Source organism: Chenopodium quinoa, unplaced genomic scaffold (assembly GCF_001683475.1).
Source record: "Chenopodium quinoa cultivar QQ74 unplaced genomic scaffold, ASM168347v1, whole genome shotgun sequence".
NCBI classification, from domain to species: Eukaryota; Viridiplantae; Streptophyta; class Magnoliopsida; order Caryophyllales; family Amaranthaceae; genus Chenopodium; species Chenopodium quinoa.
This window is the reverse complement of record NW_018745151.1, coordinates 336,039-353,872: the sequence shown is the minus strand read 5'-3', so window position 1 is coordinate 353,872 and position 17,834 is coordinate 336,039. Positions and strand designations below refer to the sequence as shown.

General features: G+C 37.6%; 1 protein-coding gene across 1 annotated transcript; it reads right to left on the bottom strand.

The window, feature by feature from the left end:
• Positions 1-3,475: 3,475 nt before the first annotated feature.
• On the bottom strand, positions 3,476-6,724 carry LOC110710117. Its single transcript, XM_021888375.1, has one exon. It carries the CDS (start codon positions 6,722-6,724, stop codon positions 3,476-3,478), a length of 3,249 nt encoding a protein of 1,082 aa, XP_021744067.1.
• Between the last annotated feature and the right edge of the window lie 11,110 nt (positions 6,725-17,834).

Here is a 17,834-nt window from a genome sequence, read left to right as displayed (position 1 = left end):
TTGGAACAATCAAGGTAGGGGCAATTTTCAAAATAATTCTCAAAGAGGTCCCCCACCCGGATTTGTTCCAAAGACTCAAGGTGAAAATTCCTATTCACAACCTTCTTCTTCTAGGACCAATTTGGAGGAAATAATTGAAAATCAAACCAAGTTGTTGAACACATACATGGCCGTTAGTGACAAGAAATTCAATGAGATGATGACCCATAATAAAATGCTCGAAAATCAAATTTCTCAACTTGCTAATGCTTTGAATGACCAAGCAAGCCCTTCTTCTTTACCTTCCCAAGGCCTAGATCCCAAGAAACCCGTGAATGCTATTGTTACAAGGACTGTTAAGATTCTTGAGGAGAGATTGCCTAGGAGGAGTGAAGACAAGGAGGTCCCCAAGGAAGCTTTGGTTAAGAATGAGGGAGATAGAGCATCTTTAGATGAGGTTGTGGTTGAGATACCTAGTGAGGTGAGAGTAGAGAAAGAGATTGTGAAACCCAAGCTCCCTTATCCCCAAAAATTCATGAGACACAAATTGGATGAGCAATTTCGGAGATTTATTGATATACTCAAATAACTTCACCTTTCTCTACCTTTCACCAATGTGAACAACCAAATGCCTAACTATGCCAAATTCCTCAAAGACATTTTGAGTGGGAAAAGGACTTGTGATGTTGTAGAGACTGTCAACTTGACTGAGAATTGTAGTGCGATCATCATGAACAAAATGCCAACCAAGTTGAAAGACCCCGGAAACTTCTCCATCCCTTGTGCTATTAACAAGATGCAAATTGATAATGCCCTATGTGACTTAGGAGCTAGTGTAAGCCTAATTCCATATTCGGTTTATCAAAGACTTGATCTAGGGGAACTCTTACCTGCTAACATTACCTTGCAACTAGCTGATAGGTCAATCAAGTTTCCAAAAGGTAAAGTGGAAGATGTTCCATTGAGGGTTGGGAAATTTGTGTTCCCCGTGGATTTTTTTGTACTAGAAATGGATGAAGATGCTACCATTCCTATCTTTCTAGGTAGACTCTTTTTTTTTTTTTTTTTTTTTTTTTTTTGTAAAATAAGATTTTATTACCAAAGAGAGAAAGTTACAACTTACAAAAGCTAAGTTATAACTACCACCAGAACACCAAAAGACCTGAAAACAACAAGCCAACCCCACAACCAGTTCTAGATCCAAACCTACACCTTCTAGGAAGGGTTCTAGGAAGGATCTAGAACAACTGGACTCAGATTTCCGGCCACCTTCTAGGAAGGGTTCCGGAAACCAGGACCAGACAACAAACAACCAGAAAAACAGCAAAACCAAACACCCAAAAGACACCAAAACCAACAGTTAGTAGCAGAAAAGCCGGCAAACTGACAAGAAAACTAATACAACAAAAAGATAGCAAAAAAAAAAAAAAAGGAACCAAAGCTAGCCTCAACTGCAGAAAATAAAGCACAAAACAGCAGCATAAACAGCAAGGCAGACAGCAGTGCAAAGCAGTGCACAGCAACACACAGTAGAGCAGCAGAGGCACAGAACAGCAACAAGCACTGCAGACCAGCAACAACAGCCAGCAGCAAGCACAGCAACCAGCAGCAGATTGCAGCAGCCAGCAAACAGCATAGCAGGACAGCACAGCAGGCAGCAGCAGAAGCAGACCAGCAACAATAGATCAGCAGCACCTGCAGCAGACTGCAGCAGACAGACAGCACAGCAGGCAGCAGACTGCAGCAGACAGACAGCACAGCAGGCAGCAGACTGCAGCAGACAGCAAATCACAGCAGGCAGCAGAACACAGTAGGCAACAGCAGATCAGCAACAACAGCAACCAAACAACAGCAAAGAAACAACAGCACAGACTGCATCAACATCAGCAGCAACACACCAACAACACAGCAACACAAACCGCAGGCAGCAGCAACACAGAAGCACAGTAAAGCACAGAAATAGTCTGCAGAAAAGGAAACCAATACAAAAAGAAACAACGGGAAACCCAGTATCAGAACCCAAACCAAGGAAACCAGAACAAAAACACAAAGAGCCCGAGACAAGCCCTAAACGATCAAATATTTGCTTCCCACCGGGATTCTACAAACTAAGTGAAAGACAATATCCCGAACAAGAGCATCAACTGATTTGCAACAACCAGTAAAGAGAACTGCATTCCTTTGAATCCAAATACCATAAACCGTTTCAGTGAAGGCCACCTGGATCACTTTATTCTTCAATCTGGAACTTCTGCAGATTTTCTTCATCCAATCAATCTCATCACTAAACTGCTGAACAGGCTTGGAAACACGTAAGATCTCCAAAACCTTACTCCAAACTTTCCTAGAGAAATCACAATCAAAGAAAAGATGCTGAACACTTTCATTGCCATTCAGACAAAGGAAACACTTTGGATCACAAGAGATGTGTCATTGAAGCAACCTATCCTTAGTGACACGCTTATTCCATAAAGCTAGCCACAATATGAAAACACTCTTGGGAGTTGCTAAGTTATGGCAAGTAACTCTCTTCCAAGGAACTTTAGGCACTTGAGGCCTAATAGCAGCATAAAGCTTCTTGATTTTCAACTTGTTGCCCTGAACGAAACCATCCCATCCCCCTTGATCATTCACAATATCTCTACAACTCAAAATCTTCTTCAAGAACCAGGAGCATCTAGCAGGGGTAGGAGTGGTCAAATAATCTTTGTGCTTGAAATAGTAGATATGAACCCACTTAACCCAAAGATTATCAGCCATGTGAGCAATATCCCAAAGTAACTTAGTGACAGCTGCTTTATTCCACTCAGGAAGAGAAAGCAGATTCCAGCCACCAAAAACTTTAGGAAGACAAACATTATTCCAAGCAATCAAAGACTTCTTAGCAGGAGCAGAGGATCCAGTCCAAAGAAAGCATCTGAACCTAGCCTTAATCTCTTTCAGAATTTTCTTCGGAAGAATAAAAATTTGAGCCCAATAAGTCTGTATACCAAACAACACACTCTTAACCAATTGAAGCCTCCCAGCATAGGACAGGTGTTTAGCCATCCACCCTTGAATCCTAGCAGTGACTCTCTCCACCAAAGGCCTACATTGAGCAATAGTAAGCTTCTTTGAAGAGAGAGGGACCCCAAGATACCTAAAAGGAATGGAGCCTTGAGAAACACCAAGAAGCTCCCTTAACTCATTCTGAACCTCAACAGAGACACCTCCAAAGTAGACTTCACTTTTATCAAGATTAGCAGAAAGCCCAGAGGCTCCCGAGAATTTCGAGAAGGCTTGGAAGAGAAGCTTAACAGAAACACTATCAGCTCGAGAAAACATCAATAAGTCATCAGCAAACATCATGTGAGTTAGGTTTAACTTTTCACATCTAGGGTGAAAGTTAAAGTCAGGAGACAACCTAAGCTCATCAAGGCATCTAGAGAGGTATTCCATACCAATAGCAAAGAGAAAGGGAGACATAGGATCACCTTGCCTTAGCCCTTTCTTAGCTTCAAAGGGGGGGGGGGGCAGGAAAACCATTAATAAGAATACAATAAGAGACAGAAGTAAGACAATTCCAAATCCAATCAAAAAATCTCTGAGGGAAACCAAGCTCTTGCATGACAGTGATCAAGAAACCCCACTCAACCGAATCATAGGCTTTCTTCAAATCCACCTTAACCATACACCTAGGAGAGATAAATTTGTGATCATATCCTTTGATCAATTCAGTTGCAAGAAGAATATTGTCACCAATGTGCTTGCCAGGAATGAACCCTGTCTGAGCATCATCAATCACCTCACCAATGACAGCAGCAAGCCTAGCAGTTATGACTTTAGAAATGAGCTTATAGACCACAGTACAACAGGCTATAGGTCTAAAATCCTTAACATGAGAAGCAGAAAGGACTTTAGGGACCAAAGTAATAGTTGTACAATTCCATTGCCTAGGCAAAATCCCATTATTAAAGAAATTAATAACACTAGCATAAATATCATCTTTCACAATATGCCAAGCTCTCTTAAAGAAATAGGAGTTAAAGCCATCAATACCAGGAGCTTTAGTGTTATCAATTCCCTTAAGGCCAGCATCAATTTCAGCATGAGAGATAGGCCTAATGAGGTAGCTCTGAGCAGCAGAACTAAGCTGCTTACCCCTCCGCATAGTAATAAGGTCAACAACAGGGAGCCAAGGAGCCTGAGTCCCTAAAAGAGACTTATAGAAAGAGATAATTTCATGAGAGATAGCATTTGGATCCTTAAGCAACACCTGATTAGAATAAAAAATAGAATCAATTATATTCCTTGCTTGCCTAGTCTTCATCACAGAAAAGAAGTAGTGGGAATTGCCATCTCCAAGCTTAACCCAATTAATCCTAGATTTTTGCTTGAAGATGCTTTCCTGAATATCATTCCAATGCTTAACAACCTTAATAGCATCAGATTCTTTAGCATATAAATCCAAATCATCAGGGTTCTGAGCCATTAAGGTTTGAATTCTAGAAAGCTCATCATTAGCCTGGTCAATCTTTTCCTCAATGTTTCCAAACTGCTTGCTAGTAAGAGATTTGATACTAGACTTTACAGAATTGAGCTTCTGCCAAACAGAATTACCAGAGCCCCAAGCCTGCGAAACAGTATCAAGAAAATCAGGGTGATCCGCAATATAGTTTAGAAATCGGAAAGGTCTACCTTTCCCCACAGGGCCAGAGAAAGTATCCAGAAAAACAGGACTATGATCAGATAAAGAAGGAGGGAGATAAACAGTCTCCACATGCCCATGAGAAGCTAACCAAGCTTGATTACCAAAGGCTCTATCAAGTCTAGAGAGCGTTCTAAGGCCAGTATGAGCCTTATTAGACCAAGAGTAGAAGGACCCTTTTCTTTTGAGCTCAGTGAGGTCCAAATCATCAACCAAATTCTGAAAGTCTCTAGTCTCATAATCAGTAACATCAACACCATGAAGCCTATCAGAAGTATGAAGAATAGAGTTATAATCACCAACACAAAGCCAAGGAGAATGCTGTATAGAAATGCTTCTGAGCCCCTCCCATAAAGAAAGCCTATCATGAATGGAGTGAAGACCATAGACAACAGTGAGAAAAATCTGAGTAGAGAGATCCTTAGAAGAAACAGTACATTGAATGAACTGTTCATGAATCTTCAAGACATTAACAGTTACTCTATCCACATTCCAACCAAGCCAAATCCTCCCTTTGGGAGAATGATCATAATTACACAACCAGAGCCAAGAAGAGCCAAACTTCTTCTGATAAGTGAGAACATTTTTCAACTTGATTTTTGTTTCAAGCAAACCAACAACATCAACTGAATGAGAGTGAAGTAACCTCCTTGCAGGATGAACTCTAGTTTGCTGGCTTTTTGTTTTCCTCCCTACTATTCTCCAACCCTCATCTGAATTCTTAGTTGTATGAACCTGTGGAGTAATAATAGATTGACAATGAACAGAAACCCCAACATCAACAGCAACAGAAGGAGCAGGATCATGGGTAGGCTTAGGAGCCCAAACTTGCTTTTGCTTAGGAGGAATAGGAGCCGGTTGCTTAGAAGCCTGCTTAGGAAAAGGAGGCTTAACAGAGCAATCATGACCAATCTTGTTACACTTAGAGCAAAAAGAAGGAGCCCACTCATACACCATCCTGATCTCCAATAATTCCTTCAAAGGACTCTCAACCCACACAGAGGATGGTAAAGGCTTTGTAACATCAATTTCAATTAGAACCCTAGCAAAAGACACTCTAAGCTGTCTAGTAGTACACTCATCAGCACAAATTGGCACTCCAAGCAAACTACCAAGGCGGCTAAGAGTGTGAGATCCCCAACAATTAAGTGGAAGATTAGGGAATTTAACCCAAAGAGGAATAGTTCTAAGTATTTCAGCATGAAAATCAAAATCAGGGCACCAAGGCTTCACTATTGCAGGCTTTCCAAAGAACATATGAGGACCAGAACAAAGAATAGTATCTCTATCATCACTAGAACACATATTGATAATAAAGTACCCATCATCATGCCAATACACATCTGGTTTTTGCATATCATTCCATTGTTGAGCAAAGAAACGAAGAACAACATCAATAGTAGGATAAAAGCCAACCACATAAAAAACAAGAGCATTAGCCCATTTTCGATTACCTTCCTCAAGCTCGGCTGCTTGTAGCTCAGCAATTAGCTTCCCATCTTGCACTTTCGGAGCAATAAAGGATAGTGTAGCTCCTTTAGCAGCCAATTTCTCAGCAAAAGATGAAGCACGAGTCCCCTTCTGCTCCAGAATAGGGGAAGCAGCACGGTTTTCAGAAGAATCGCGCGAGCTCAGCTCCAAGGCAGAAAGAGGAGCAGCTCGATCTTCATTAATGTCATGCGCAATATGCTCCAGAGAGGTTGAGGAAGGAAATACAACATGTCCTGTTGCACCACCAAGCCCAGATCCACCAGCATCCAATGGAACAGTAACCCCCGAAACCCTAGGTACTGTTCCATTGGATTGCTTCGATTTGGCAGAAGCTTTAGCAACTGAAGTAGCTTCAACATCCACAGGAATGCCGGAAATAGCACCACCAGCTGACTGAACTACAGTCGGCGCCGGAGTAAGTAGTTCATCCCCCTCTTGAGTTGGGCTAGGAACAAAAGGGGTATTTGAAATCCCCAAATTCTTCAAAACCGAGCCAACAACTTCATGAGCAGCCTTTTGTTGCACAATTTGAGGTGTAGAAATAGCTTTCTTCTTCTTCTTCGCCATTGAAATCCAGATTTGATGAAGAAAACCAATCAAAAATGAAGAACCATGAAGAAGAGAGAGAAGAGAGAAAGTCAACGAAAGTCAAACCTCTATTCTTCAACCTTGATATTACTCATCTAGGTAGACTTTTTCTTGCTACCTCGGTGCTATGATAGATGTCAAGAGTGCAAAGATTTCGCTTAAGGTAGGAGATGAGGTCATAGAATTCGATTTGAATGAAAGCATGAAATATCCAAGTTCTTCTCTAGAAAATTGCATGATGATTGACTCTCTTGATCATGTTGTATCTTCCATGCATGAGCACTTTCTCACCTCTAACGATGCTCTTGAGAATGCTTTGTTGAACAAAGATAATCTAGGTGCACCATGCAAGGAGATGGCATTATATGAGGAATTGCTTAATGGAAGCATGGAGGAAGTGGATGAACAAATGTGCTTGAAGATCTCAAGCCAATAAGCTTTTCAAGTGGCCGCAACAAAAGAAGGTAAAGGTGTGCCTATGGTAGAGCTCAAAACTCTACCATCACACATTAGGTATGAATTCTTAGGCCCAAATTCCACTTAACCCGTAATTGTTAGTGCATCCTTGAGTGAAAGACAAGCTCAAGCGTTATGTTGTGTCTAGAGAAAGCACCAAGGTGCTTTGGGCTATACTATTGATGATCTTAAGGGTATAAGCCCCGCTTTGTGTACACACCACATAACGCTTGAGGAAGGCACCCTTCCTTCTATTGAACGACAAAGAAAGATACATCCTCAAATGGGAGAGGTGGTGAAAAAAGAGATCACCAAGCTTTTGGATGCGGGAATCATATTTCCCATCTCAAGCTCTAGGTGGGTCTCTCCCGTTCATGTCGTTCCTAAGAAGGGGGGTATGACCGTAGTCAAGAATGAGAGAGGTGAGCTCATTCCAACTAGGACGGTCACCGGTTGGAGGATATGTATAGACTATAGAAGTCTAAATACATTCACCAAAAAGGATCACTTTCCCCTTCCATTCATTGATCAAATGTTAGAGAGACTAACAAGGGAACAAGTTCTATTGCTTCCTTGATGGCTATTCTGAAGGAGTTATGTCTTCGATAAGTACAATTACTTGATATATCAAGGATCACGATTATGAAGATAATTAGTTCATTCTATAGGGTCGTCAAAGTTTGGTGCTAGATATGACAATTGATCTTTGGGCTAGCTTAATGGCCCAAAACCTTATAGAATGGATCCTACAAGGTCACACATAAGAGTATTGGGTTAAACAAGTTAGAGGTCCATTATTGGGCCTCGTGAGTTCATGACATACCATATTGATAATTGGGCTTGGATAGTTAGAAGAATCTAATGGGTTTTGGACTTGACATGGTTTTATTTGTAAATATGATCTATAAATATAAACCATGCCTAGGGTTGCAAGAGACAACAATTGACATACAGAGAATTGTCACACAAGCAACCAATTTCCCAAAACCCTAACTCTCTCTCTCTACTCGGCCCTCTCTCTCTCCTCCCTGTCCTTACGGCCCTCCTCCCCGGGTGGCGCGTGTGGTGGCGCGTGGGTGGTGTTGTGGTGTGTTCGTGGCTCAAATCCCTGTTGAAGGTTGATTGAAGTGTTTGGTCACAACTAAGTAGCATTAGTGGAGGTTTAATCCGTGCTCGTGGACTAAGTAGAGGAATCACACGTGGGGTTCCTTATATCCCATTGTTCTTGCTCGTTCGCAAGTGGAATCACGCTTCAAAGATACGATTATATGTTCTTTATGTGTTATGCATTAGATCTTGGGATTAGGTATTGTATGACTATGATTCATGTTTTTCCGCTGCGTAGTACCTACATTTCCCATCAGTGGTATCAGTTAGCCTGTTGTATTTACGCATATTGACTATAATTCTTTGATAGTCCACAATTTTAATTCAATTAGGAGGGAGCATAATTTAATTATGGGTCAATTATTATATTAAATGTGATTTAAAATTTTGAATTGAATAAATGTTATTTAATTATGCTCAAAATAGCCATGAAGAGATCCGAATTTTGCCCCTAATCACTCGAAAATTTCGAAACCCCCACCCTATTTTTTCGAAAATTTCAAAACCCTAAACCCTAATTTTAAAATTTTGTGTTTTGGTTTTGATTTAATTCGTTTACTCTGTAAATAAAGAATTTAATCTAATTGATTTCATGATAAATTATGAATTTTTCATGATCAAATTATTTAATTTAAGTATCAAAATTACATTAGGGATTAACTTCATGAAGAACACTAATTTCAAGATTGAATGTGATTTAATTTTGAAATTAATTGGACCACATTAGCATTAATTTAATTTTGCAAAATATGTTTTGTTTTATTTAAATTAAATCAAAAAGGGTTTTTAGCAGCGGCAACCACGGCTGGGTGGCGCAGCCACGACGGCTGCCGCTGCAGGTGGTCCGGAGGGAGGGGCGGGGTGGGGCAGGAGGATGGGTCAGCAAAGGCAACAACAGCAGCACCGTGCAAGGGTTGCGCGACACTACTGCTGATGTGCACCGCTGCAGTGCAGTGTACACCTTACGGTGTACGACCACCGTGACTGGCTTCAGCTGGCCACACCACGGTGGCTGGTGCACGTTTTTTTTTCAAAAAAAAAACTTATTTTATTTTAAAAAAATTTCAAGATAATTATGATTTATTTTGGATGAGATAAAATATTTTGAAAATATGATCTTTTATTTTGAAAGATAAATTCGGTTTTTTTTGGATAAAATCTTTTATTTTAGGATAAAATAAAATCTTTTAAAAGTTGTTATATTTGATATTATCCATATTTAAAGTTGTTAAATTGGTAATTATCCTAATTAAAGTGGTTAATTTTGGATAAGATTGATTAGGATATTCATAGCATATTCCAAAAGGATAATGATTGATTTAAATAATGTGATTATCCCATAATTAATTTTGGATATAATTGATTTAAAATTTTGTGATTGGCTAGTAATTAGGATAGAATTTCCTAACTTTGTTAGGATAATCTTTGAGGATAAATATGATTTATCTTTTTTAGATTAAAATAAGATTTGATTCTATCTCATGATTAATTTAGAATATATGATATTTTATTGATGATCATGAATTATATTTGATATTATCTAATTACATTAATTAAAATATGAGATATTTTGGTGCCATGTTTCCTTGATTAGGATCATTCGATGTTGTAGTTTAGGAAAGCATGATGAGTGATTTATTATGTGGCAATTTTATAATATATGATGTTGTTTATTGCTATATAATGATTAGTATGGCCCAGCAGATTGCTAAATACGATCTGCGCATCGTGATGTATTTTTGTAATCTTAATACGGTCTATGTACCGATAAAGTATTTTTATAATTTTATTTCACTTTATTTAAGTAGTAGATACAATAGAGTAAAATTATAGGTTGCAGTTAATTCAAGAAGCCCATGAAGTGAAGGCCCAAAGGAGCAAGGTGGATGAGATCCATGATGATTCAAGTGGGAGCATTTACTTTATTAGTTTTCTTAGAATTAGGGGCCATGCTATGTCTTGTTTATGCATTCAGTATTTTATGCATGTTAGATTTTATTGATATTTTGTGATGATGCGCTAGAATTCACTAAACAATCACAACATAATAAATCTAGGTCCCGGTAATATTGAGGTAGCTTTTCAAATCAAAAACCCGATGAAACCTTCGATATTTATGATGGTCATGCCAAAGCAGGGTGTCATATTATATTTTAGGGGAGTGGGGGTAAAAGAAATTTTACACTTTTGATTGGTTATACTCAACAAGGTTACCTAAAGAGTTTAGAACCTTGAAGCTAAGGGTAATAATTAAACTTGTGATGATTAATTATTCAACCAAGAATTACAAAGAGTTGTAATCAGTAAAGAGTTTACTCACCTTGAAAATATAATGGTTGATGGTAGGGCCAAAGTTCGGTCAATCATTGCACAAATAAAGGATATTGGAATCATTTTATTTAATAGGGATCAATTAAAATTGAATAAATGCTTTAAAGTTACCAATTTAATTCGCTTATGGCACTTTAAATTTTTATTAAACATAATTGAATTTTGCGTTTACTTTTAAGTAACATGTCTTTCTAATTTTATTATTATATATAATCTCCTTGATTGAAAATAAAGTTGAGAAACGTTCTCAAAAGGTTAAAAGATAATCCATAAACCTATATTCCAATATTTGCTAAAATGGTTCTAAAAGGCACGTTTTAGAAACTGATGTCACATGTCTAAGGTTGGTTATTCAAAATGTTTGAGCAAAAGGCCAACAAATCTTCATTTTGAAAAGTGTTTCAATGGATATAATGAGATGGGAGGTACAAATCCTCTAAAAGACAAGTATAGAAGTCCAATAAAATCTCTTATCCTCAATATGATTGAATATAAGAAAGTGATTGGAAGTTTTTATGATCAAAAGTTGATAAAATGGCATTATTCTTCAACCATTTCATATAGAGTTAATAGTTGATTAAACTCTAGTATGAATAATGATTGAATAAGACTTAGAAAAATCATGAAATGTGCTTAAAGTAGTTAAGCAAATCATCATTTTGAACCTAAGAGAAGTGTTCTAAGTGGTTCAAGTGGGAAAGGTTTTGGAATATATGAGGATTGCATTAAGAAGTTATAGGCCAAGAAATGTAAACAAGTTGCTACTTCTCAAACCTAGAACTACTTACATGCTATAAATTTTTTTAATGAACAACAATTGTTTCAAATTAAATGGACCAATTCCAATTGATTAGAAACTACCTCATATAGTTGGAAGGTAAAAGAATGGAAATGTTCCAATTTAAGAAGTATATTATAGAAATTGATTTAGCACATTACTACTTCTTGGACATATGATGTCTTGTTTAGTTCTCTCTTACTGAGAATGAGGTTGAACTAAATGAAGAAGTATGGATAAATGAGAAATAAATCTACAAGTTTAGAAGCAAATGTTGCTACATCACAAGTAGAATCTACAAGTCTGGAAGCAAAAGTTGCATCTTTACAAGTAGAACCTATATTTCACCTTACCTTGTTATTGGCTAGAATTAAATAAATGTTATTCATTCTTGCCATTATCAAAACACCATTCAATGTTAGTAATGACTAAGCATCGAATACTCAAAAAACGTGGAATAAATGTTATTCTATGCTTCATTGAGTCATAATGTGTTTTGAGATTGCTAAATAGGTTCAAAGTTCTAAATGATAGAAATAATTAAACCATTTCTATATATGAATTGTCTCTAAAATGTCAAAAATTCGAACGAAAATGAACATTGCATGTGAAAGATCCAGAGGGATAGACTTTAAATATCATTAGATTATGAATCCATTGATATATGTAAATATCATTATAATTTGAAATTATTGACAAAGTCACCATTTAGAGAAATGATGATGCGAACTCGAGGTCGAATACATATCGATGTAAGAAAACCAAAGGTTCAAAGGCTAGAGACGGACAATAAAACTTCATTTGTGATACGATCACTACTTGTGCTTAGTTGAAGCATAAGAGTGAAATTTTTGAAAATTTAAAAAATGTTCAGTATGAAGTTCAGTATCAACTTGACAAGATAATGATTACATTACAATATGATTGTAATTGTGAAAATTTAAGTCAAGACAAATACTTGGCAACACATTCAAAGTATTGCGATATGATCGTAATAATGAAAATTTAAGCCAAGACCTTGATAAACATCCAGGAGTTGTGAAATCGTTTTATAACAAACTCTGAAAGAAAACCTTATGAAATTTTCTTAAAAAAGAGCTATCAACCTACATGGGATATATTTTGATAATGGATGTAAATTACCTATCTTCCAACCATTGTTCAAGGGATATACTTTTAAGATAAGCTACAAAACTAAACAAAGATACATAGGTCAAATCAAAATGTAGCAAAGGCTTCATATGTGATATGGATAAGAAAAGTTCTTATTAAGTCTTTCAACAAAACAAGGAATAAATGTTGTATTAAATCGTTTAATGCACGATCAATTCCTATACAGAGCATGAGGTACTACTACACAAATCATACTTAGCACAAAATGTTTGTTGCTCAAGTAGGTGCCCTTATGGAAATTGTTCCAAAAGGTCAAGTGGGAGTAGTGTAAACCTTGAAAGAGTTAGAGAAAAGAAACAAACAAACATGGTTTAAACCACAGTTGGTTCACCCTATGCTAAAAGTGCCTCCTCAAAAGGCAAGTGGGAGTATAAGAATCTCGAAAAGTTCGAGAGCCTTTAAAGAGTTCAAGAAAAATAATTTCGAAAATCTTGAAGAAATTTGAGAAATAATCGAATCAAAGCAACAATATGAGCATGATTCACCTCATGTTACAAATGACAACGCGTGGTCTCATTAAGTGTAATGGGAATAATAACCATGTGTCGAAGGTAGTAAATTCCAAGTGCACGTCCTCTATTGTCGTTTCTCATTGAAAACTAAACTAGGAAATCTGAAATAGATTCTTAGTCTATAAGCAAGTGTATGACACTTGAATAATTTGCCTAATTGGGTGAGACCCATTATAAGCAAAACAGAAAAGAAAGAAAAATGTTTTCTAACTAAAGCAAATACTTGCTAAAGGATTCAACTAATTCATAGTATGACTATGACTACGACGAAAACTTTACATTAGTCATGTTGCAAAGATCTATTAAAGACATTTTAGTGATTACTACCTTATGAGATTTGGTAGATGGATTTCAAAACACTTTCTTGAAATTGTTCATGAAAGAAGATTTGTATGTGATACAATCAGAGAATCCAATAATCCTAAGGATGCATAAAAGATTTATTAATGGATGGAAGTAAGCATCATGGAGTTGTTGCTCTTAATTTTGTGAGTTAATCAAATCGTTTGATGTTCTCATAAAATAAAGAAAAGGTCTTGTGTATACAAGATGTTTAGTGGGAGCTATAAAGTCTTCTTAGTCTAGTATAAAGAGAAATTATTCATTGCTTGAATAGTCAAGTGGTGGGTAATGCATTTTGTATGAAAACCTTGAAGAAGAAGAAGATGAGTACATTTGGGATTCAAAATTTATAGAGATAGTTTTTGAAGTATGTTTGAGTTTGGTTAAGAAGCTTATATTGATAAGATTCTTATAAGGTTCAACATTATATTGAAAGGAGCTTCAATCCCATGTAACATGACACGTTGCTTAATGATTCAATGCTTTGAGAAAGGTTGATGAAATTAAGGTTTTGAGTTATGATCCTTATGCAATTCGCAAAGGATGCATCATGCATGCCATGGACTATACTCATCTATTTTATTCACATGTTTTTAGAACAAGTGATGATAGATTTCAATAAAAATCCAATATAACGTTGGAATACAAATTAGAAATTCCAGAGTTCCTTGAGAAAGGGCGAAGGAAAATTCTTAGTGTATGGAGATGAAAATGATTATAAGATTTAGAAATTGCAAAATTCATGTTTATGAGAATGTCTCATGAACTCTACTTAGTAAACCCCTTCCATTTCCAAAGTATGAGAAACTTGCTAATGAAACTGGATTGAGTCAAATGATGTAATTAGAAGTTGTATCTGCTTTTGGAGAAAAACAAGTTCCATGTGTAATACATTCATTTGCGAATTATGTTTATCAATTGAAACAAAGTTTCAATCTTATTTAATCATGGTTTCAAGATTAAATAAAATGTCCAAAATAATTATGGATTGATGGGCTCATCAGGTTGATACTGGTGAATGAAACCCCACTGGTGAACAAAATCCATATATTATTTGAGTTCCTAGTTCAGAATCATTAAACTGGACATAAATGATTTCTTAAATTGGACTAGCATGTAAGATTGATTGGATAGTGCAGTTTCATGGGCTATAGGAGCATAGTGATGATGCTCGGTCAATCACATGGATATGCATGAATGATGCATGATCGAACTATAGACCTACTTTGAAGTTGAAATATAGAAATTTCGGATATATTAGTGGATTCCTTTGACATGAGTGGAACACTGATTCCATTCAAGGATTGATTTAGCTGTGGTACACTCAAACATTCAGCCGTAACTGGGGATTATAAAGGGTTTCCCGGTTGCTTCATGAGTTGGGTGGAAGCTTTGGTTTCCATAAGATTGGATTGAGTCTACCTATTAATTAGGAATGTGTCTTGGCCCCTTGAAGAGGGAGAATTCAGAAAATGCATGGCCGTGCTCAAATGCATTACATAGTAATCATTTGTTCTGTGAATCTAACTCAGTATTTCAAGAAACGATTTGTAGACTAATATGATCACGACATGAGATGCAATCATATTATCAAATTGACACACATTAACTTAAGGAATTTAAATATTGCACACTTGTCTCAGACAAGTGGGAGATTGAAGGAGTTATGTCTTCGATAAGTGCAATTACTAGATATATCAAGGATCACGATTATGGAGATAATTAGTTCATTCTATAGGGTCGTCAATGTTTGGTGCTAGATATGACAATTGATCTTTGGGCTAGCTTAATTGCCCAAAGCCTTATAGAATGGATCCTACAAGGTCACACATAAGAGTATTGGGTTAAACAAGTTAGAGGTCCATTATTGGGCCTCGTGAGTTCATGACATACCATATTGATAATTGGGCTTGGATAGTTAGAAGAGTCTAATGGGTTTTGGACTTGACATGGTTTTATTTCAAGATATGATCTATCAGTATAAACCATGCCCAGGGTTGCAAGAGACAACAATTGACATACAGTGAATTGTCACACAAGCAACCAATTTCCCAAAACCCTAACTCTCTCTCTCTACTCAGCCCTCTCTCTCTCCTCCCTGTCCGTACGACCCTCCTCCTAGGGTGGCGCATGGGTGGTGTTGCGGTGTGTTCGTGGCTCAAATCTCCGTTGAAGTTGATTGAAGTGTTCAGTCACAACTAACTAGCACTAGTGGAGGTTTAATTCGTGCTCGTGGACTAAGTAGAGGAATCACACGTGGTGTTCTTTATCTCCCATTGTTTTTGCTCGATCACAAGTGTAATCACACTTCAAAGGTACGATTATATGTTTTTTATGTGTTATGCATTAGATCCTGGGATTAGGTAATGTATGAATATGATTCATGTTTTTCCGCTGCGTAGTACCTATATTTCCCATCATATTCGGGATTTTTCCAAATCCAACCCACCCCGAAGATCAAGAGAAGACAACATTTACATGCCCCTATGGGATCTTTGCTTATATGAGAATGCCCTTTGGCCTTTGTAATGCCCCTGCAACTTTCCAATGGTGCATGATGAGCATTTTTGGAGACATGTTGGAAGAAGAAATTGAGGTGTTTATGGATGGCTTCTCCATAGGTTGGGTTTCATTTGAAGAGTGCCTTGTGAATCTTGAGAAATGTTTAGCACGGTGTGTGAAGGTTAATCTTGTCTTAAATTGGGAAAATTGACACTTCATGGTGGAGGAAGGAATAGTGCTTGGACACAAGAATTCTCATAAAAGGATAGAGGTGGATAAGGCCAAGATCGAGGTTATTGAGAAGCTTCCACCTCTGGTGAATGTCAAGGGAGTGAGATCATTTTTGGGACATGCGAGCTTCTATAGAAGATTCATCAAGGATTTCTCACTCATTGCTAAGCCCCTTAATGATCTTCTTCAAAATGATGTTGAGTTTGTTTTTGGTGGAAAATGCTTGGAGGCATTTTATAGATTGAACAAGGCCCTAATCTCTACCCCCATTGTTCAAGCCCTTAGATGGGATCTACCCTTTGTATTGATGTGTGATGATAGTGATTGGGCAATTGGAGGTGTTTTGGGACAACGTGTGGACAAAAAGCTTCATGTGATTTACTATATGTCCAAGACACTAAATGGGGCCCAAAAGAATTACACAACAACGGAAAAAGAATTCTTGGCCATTGTTCACTCTTTTGAGAAATTCTGGTGTTATTTGTTGGGTTCCAAGACCATTGTCTTTACGGATCATACGGCTCTCAAGTATCTCTTTGCCAAGAAAGAGTCCAAGCCAAGGTTGATTCGTTGGGTTCTTGAATTACAAACTTTTGAAATAGAGATTATGGATAAGAAGGGTGCGGAAAATGTTGTGGCGAACTATCTTTCTCGCCTTGAGGGTGATCAAATTCATGATGATGGTTTACCAATTAAAGATAGAATGCTTGATGATGTCTTGTATGCCATTAAGGTAAAGGAGCTCCCATGGTATGCCGACTTGGTGAATTTTCTAGCATGTGGGGAGTTTTAACCTTCTTTCTCCAAGAACCAACGGAAGAAAATCAAGAGGGAGGCAAGACATTACTTGTGGGATGATCCCATCTTGTATAAACGAGGGGTTGATGGCTTGCTTAGGCGTTGTGTTCCGAATGAAGAGGTGCCTAGTGTTCTAAAGATGTGCCATTCGGATCCTAGTGGTGGCCATATGGGGGTTTCCAAAACCGCCACTAAGGTTGTTCAATGTGGTTTATGGTGGCCACATCTCTTTGAGGATTCATGGGGCTTTGTAAACTCATGTGAACGATGTTAAAGAGTTGGGAATATCTCCAAATGGAATGAGATGCCTCAACAACCTATTCTTTAGTTAGAGGTGTTCGATGTATGGGGGATTGACTTCATGGGACCATTCCCATCTTCATATGGGAATCAATTCATACTTGTGGCTGTGGACTATGTTTCTAAGTGGGTTGAGGCTATTTCTTCCCCATCAAATGACCACAAAGTAGTGTTGAAGTTGTTCAAAAAAATCATCTTCCCAAGGTTTGGTGTGCATAAGGCTATGATAAGCGATAACGGTTCTCATTTTGTTCGCAATGCCTTCCAAAAGATGTTGAGGAACATGGAGTTCATCAACGCTTTGGCCTTCCATATCATCCTTAAACGAGTGGCCAAGTCGAGGTCTCCAATCGTCAAATAAAGCTTATTCTTGAGAAGACGGTTGCAAGGAAAAGAAAGGATTGGTCGGACAAGTTAGATGATGCTCTTTGGACCTATAGAACGACTTTCAAGACACCTATTGGCACCACTCCATATCGCCTTGTCTATGGAAAATCATGCCATCTCCCGGTGGAGCTTGAACACCGTGCTTTGTGTGCAATCAAGAAGATAAACTTTG

Bases quoted from the DNA above. Each gene is read 5' to 3' on its own strand.
- LOC110710117 (XM_021888375.1), bottom strand. From the start codon at position 6,724: ATGGCGAAGAAGAAGAAGAAAGCTATTTCTACACCTCAAATTGTGCAA.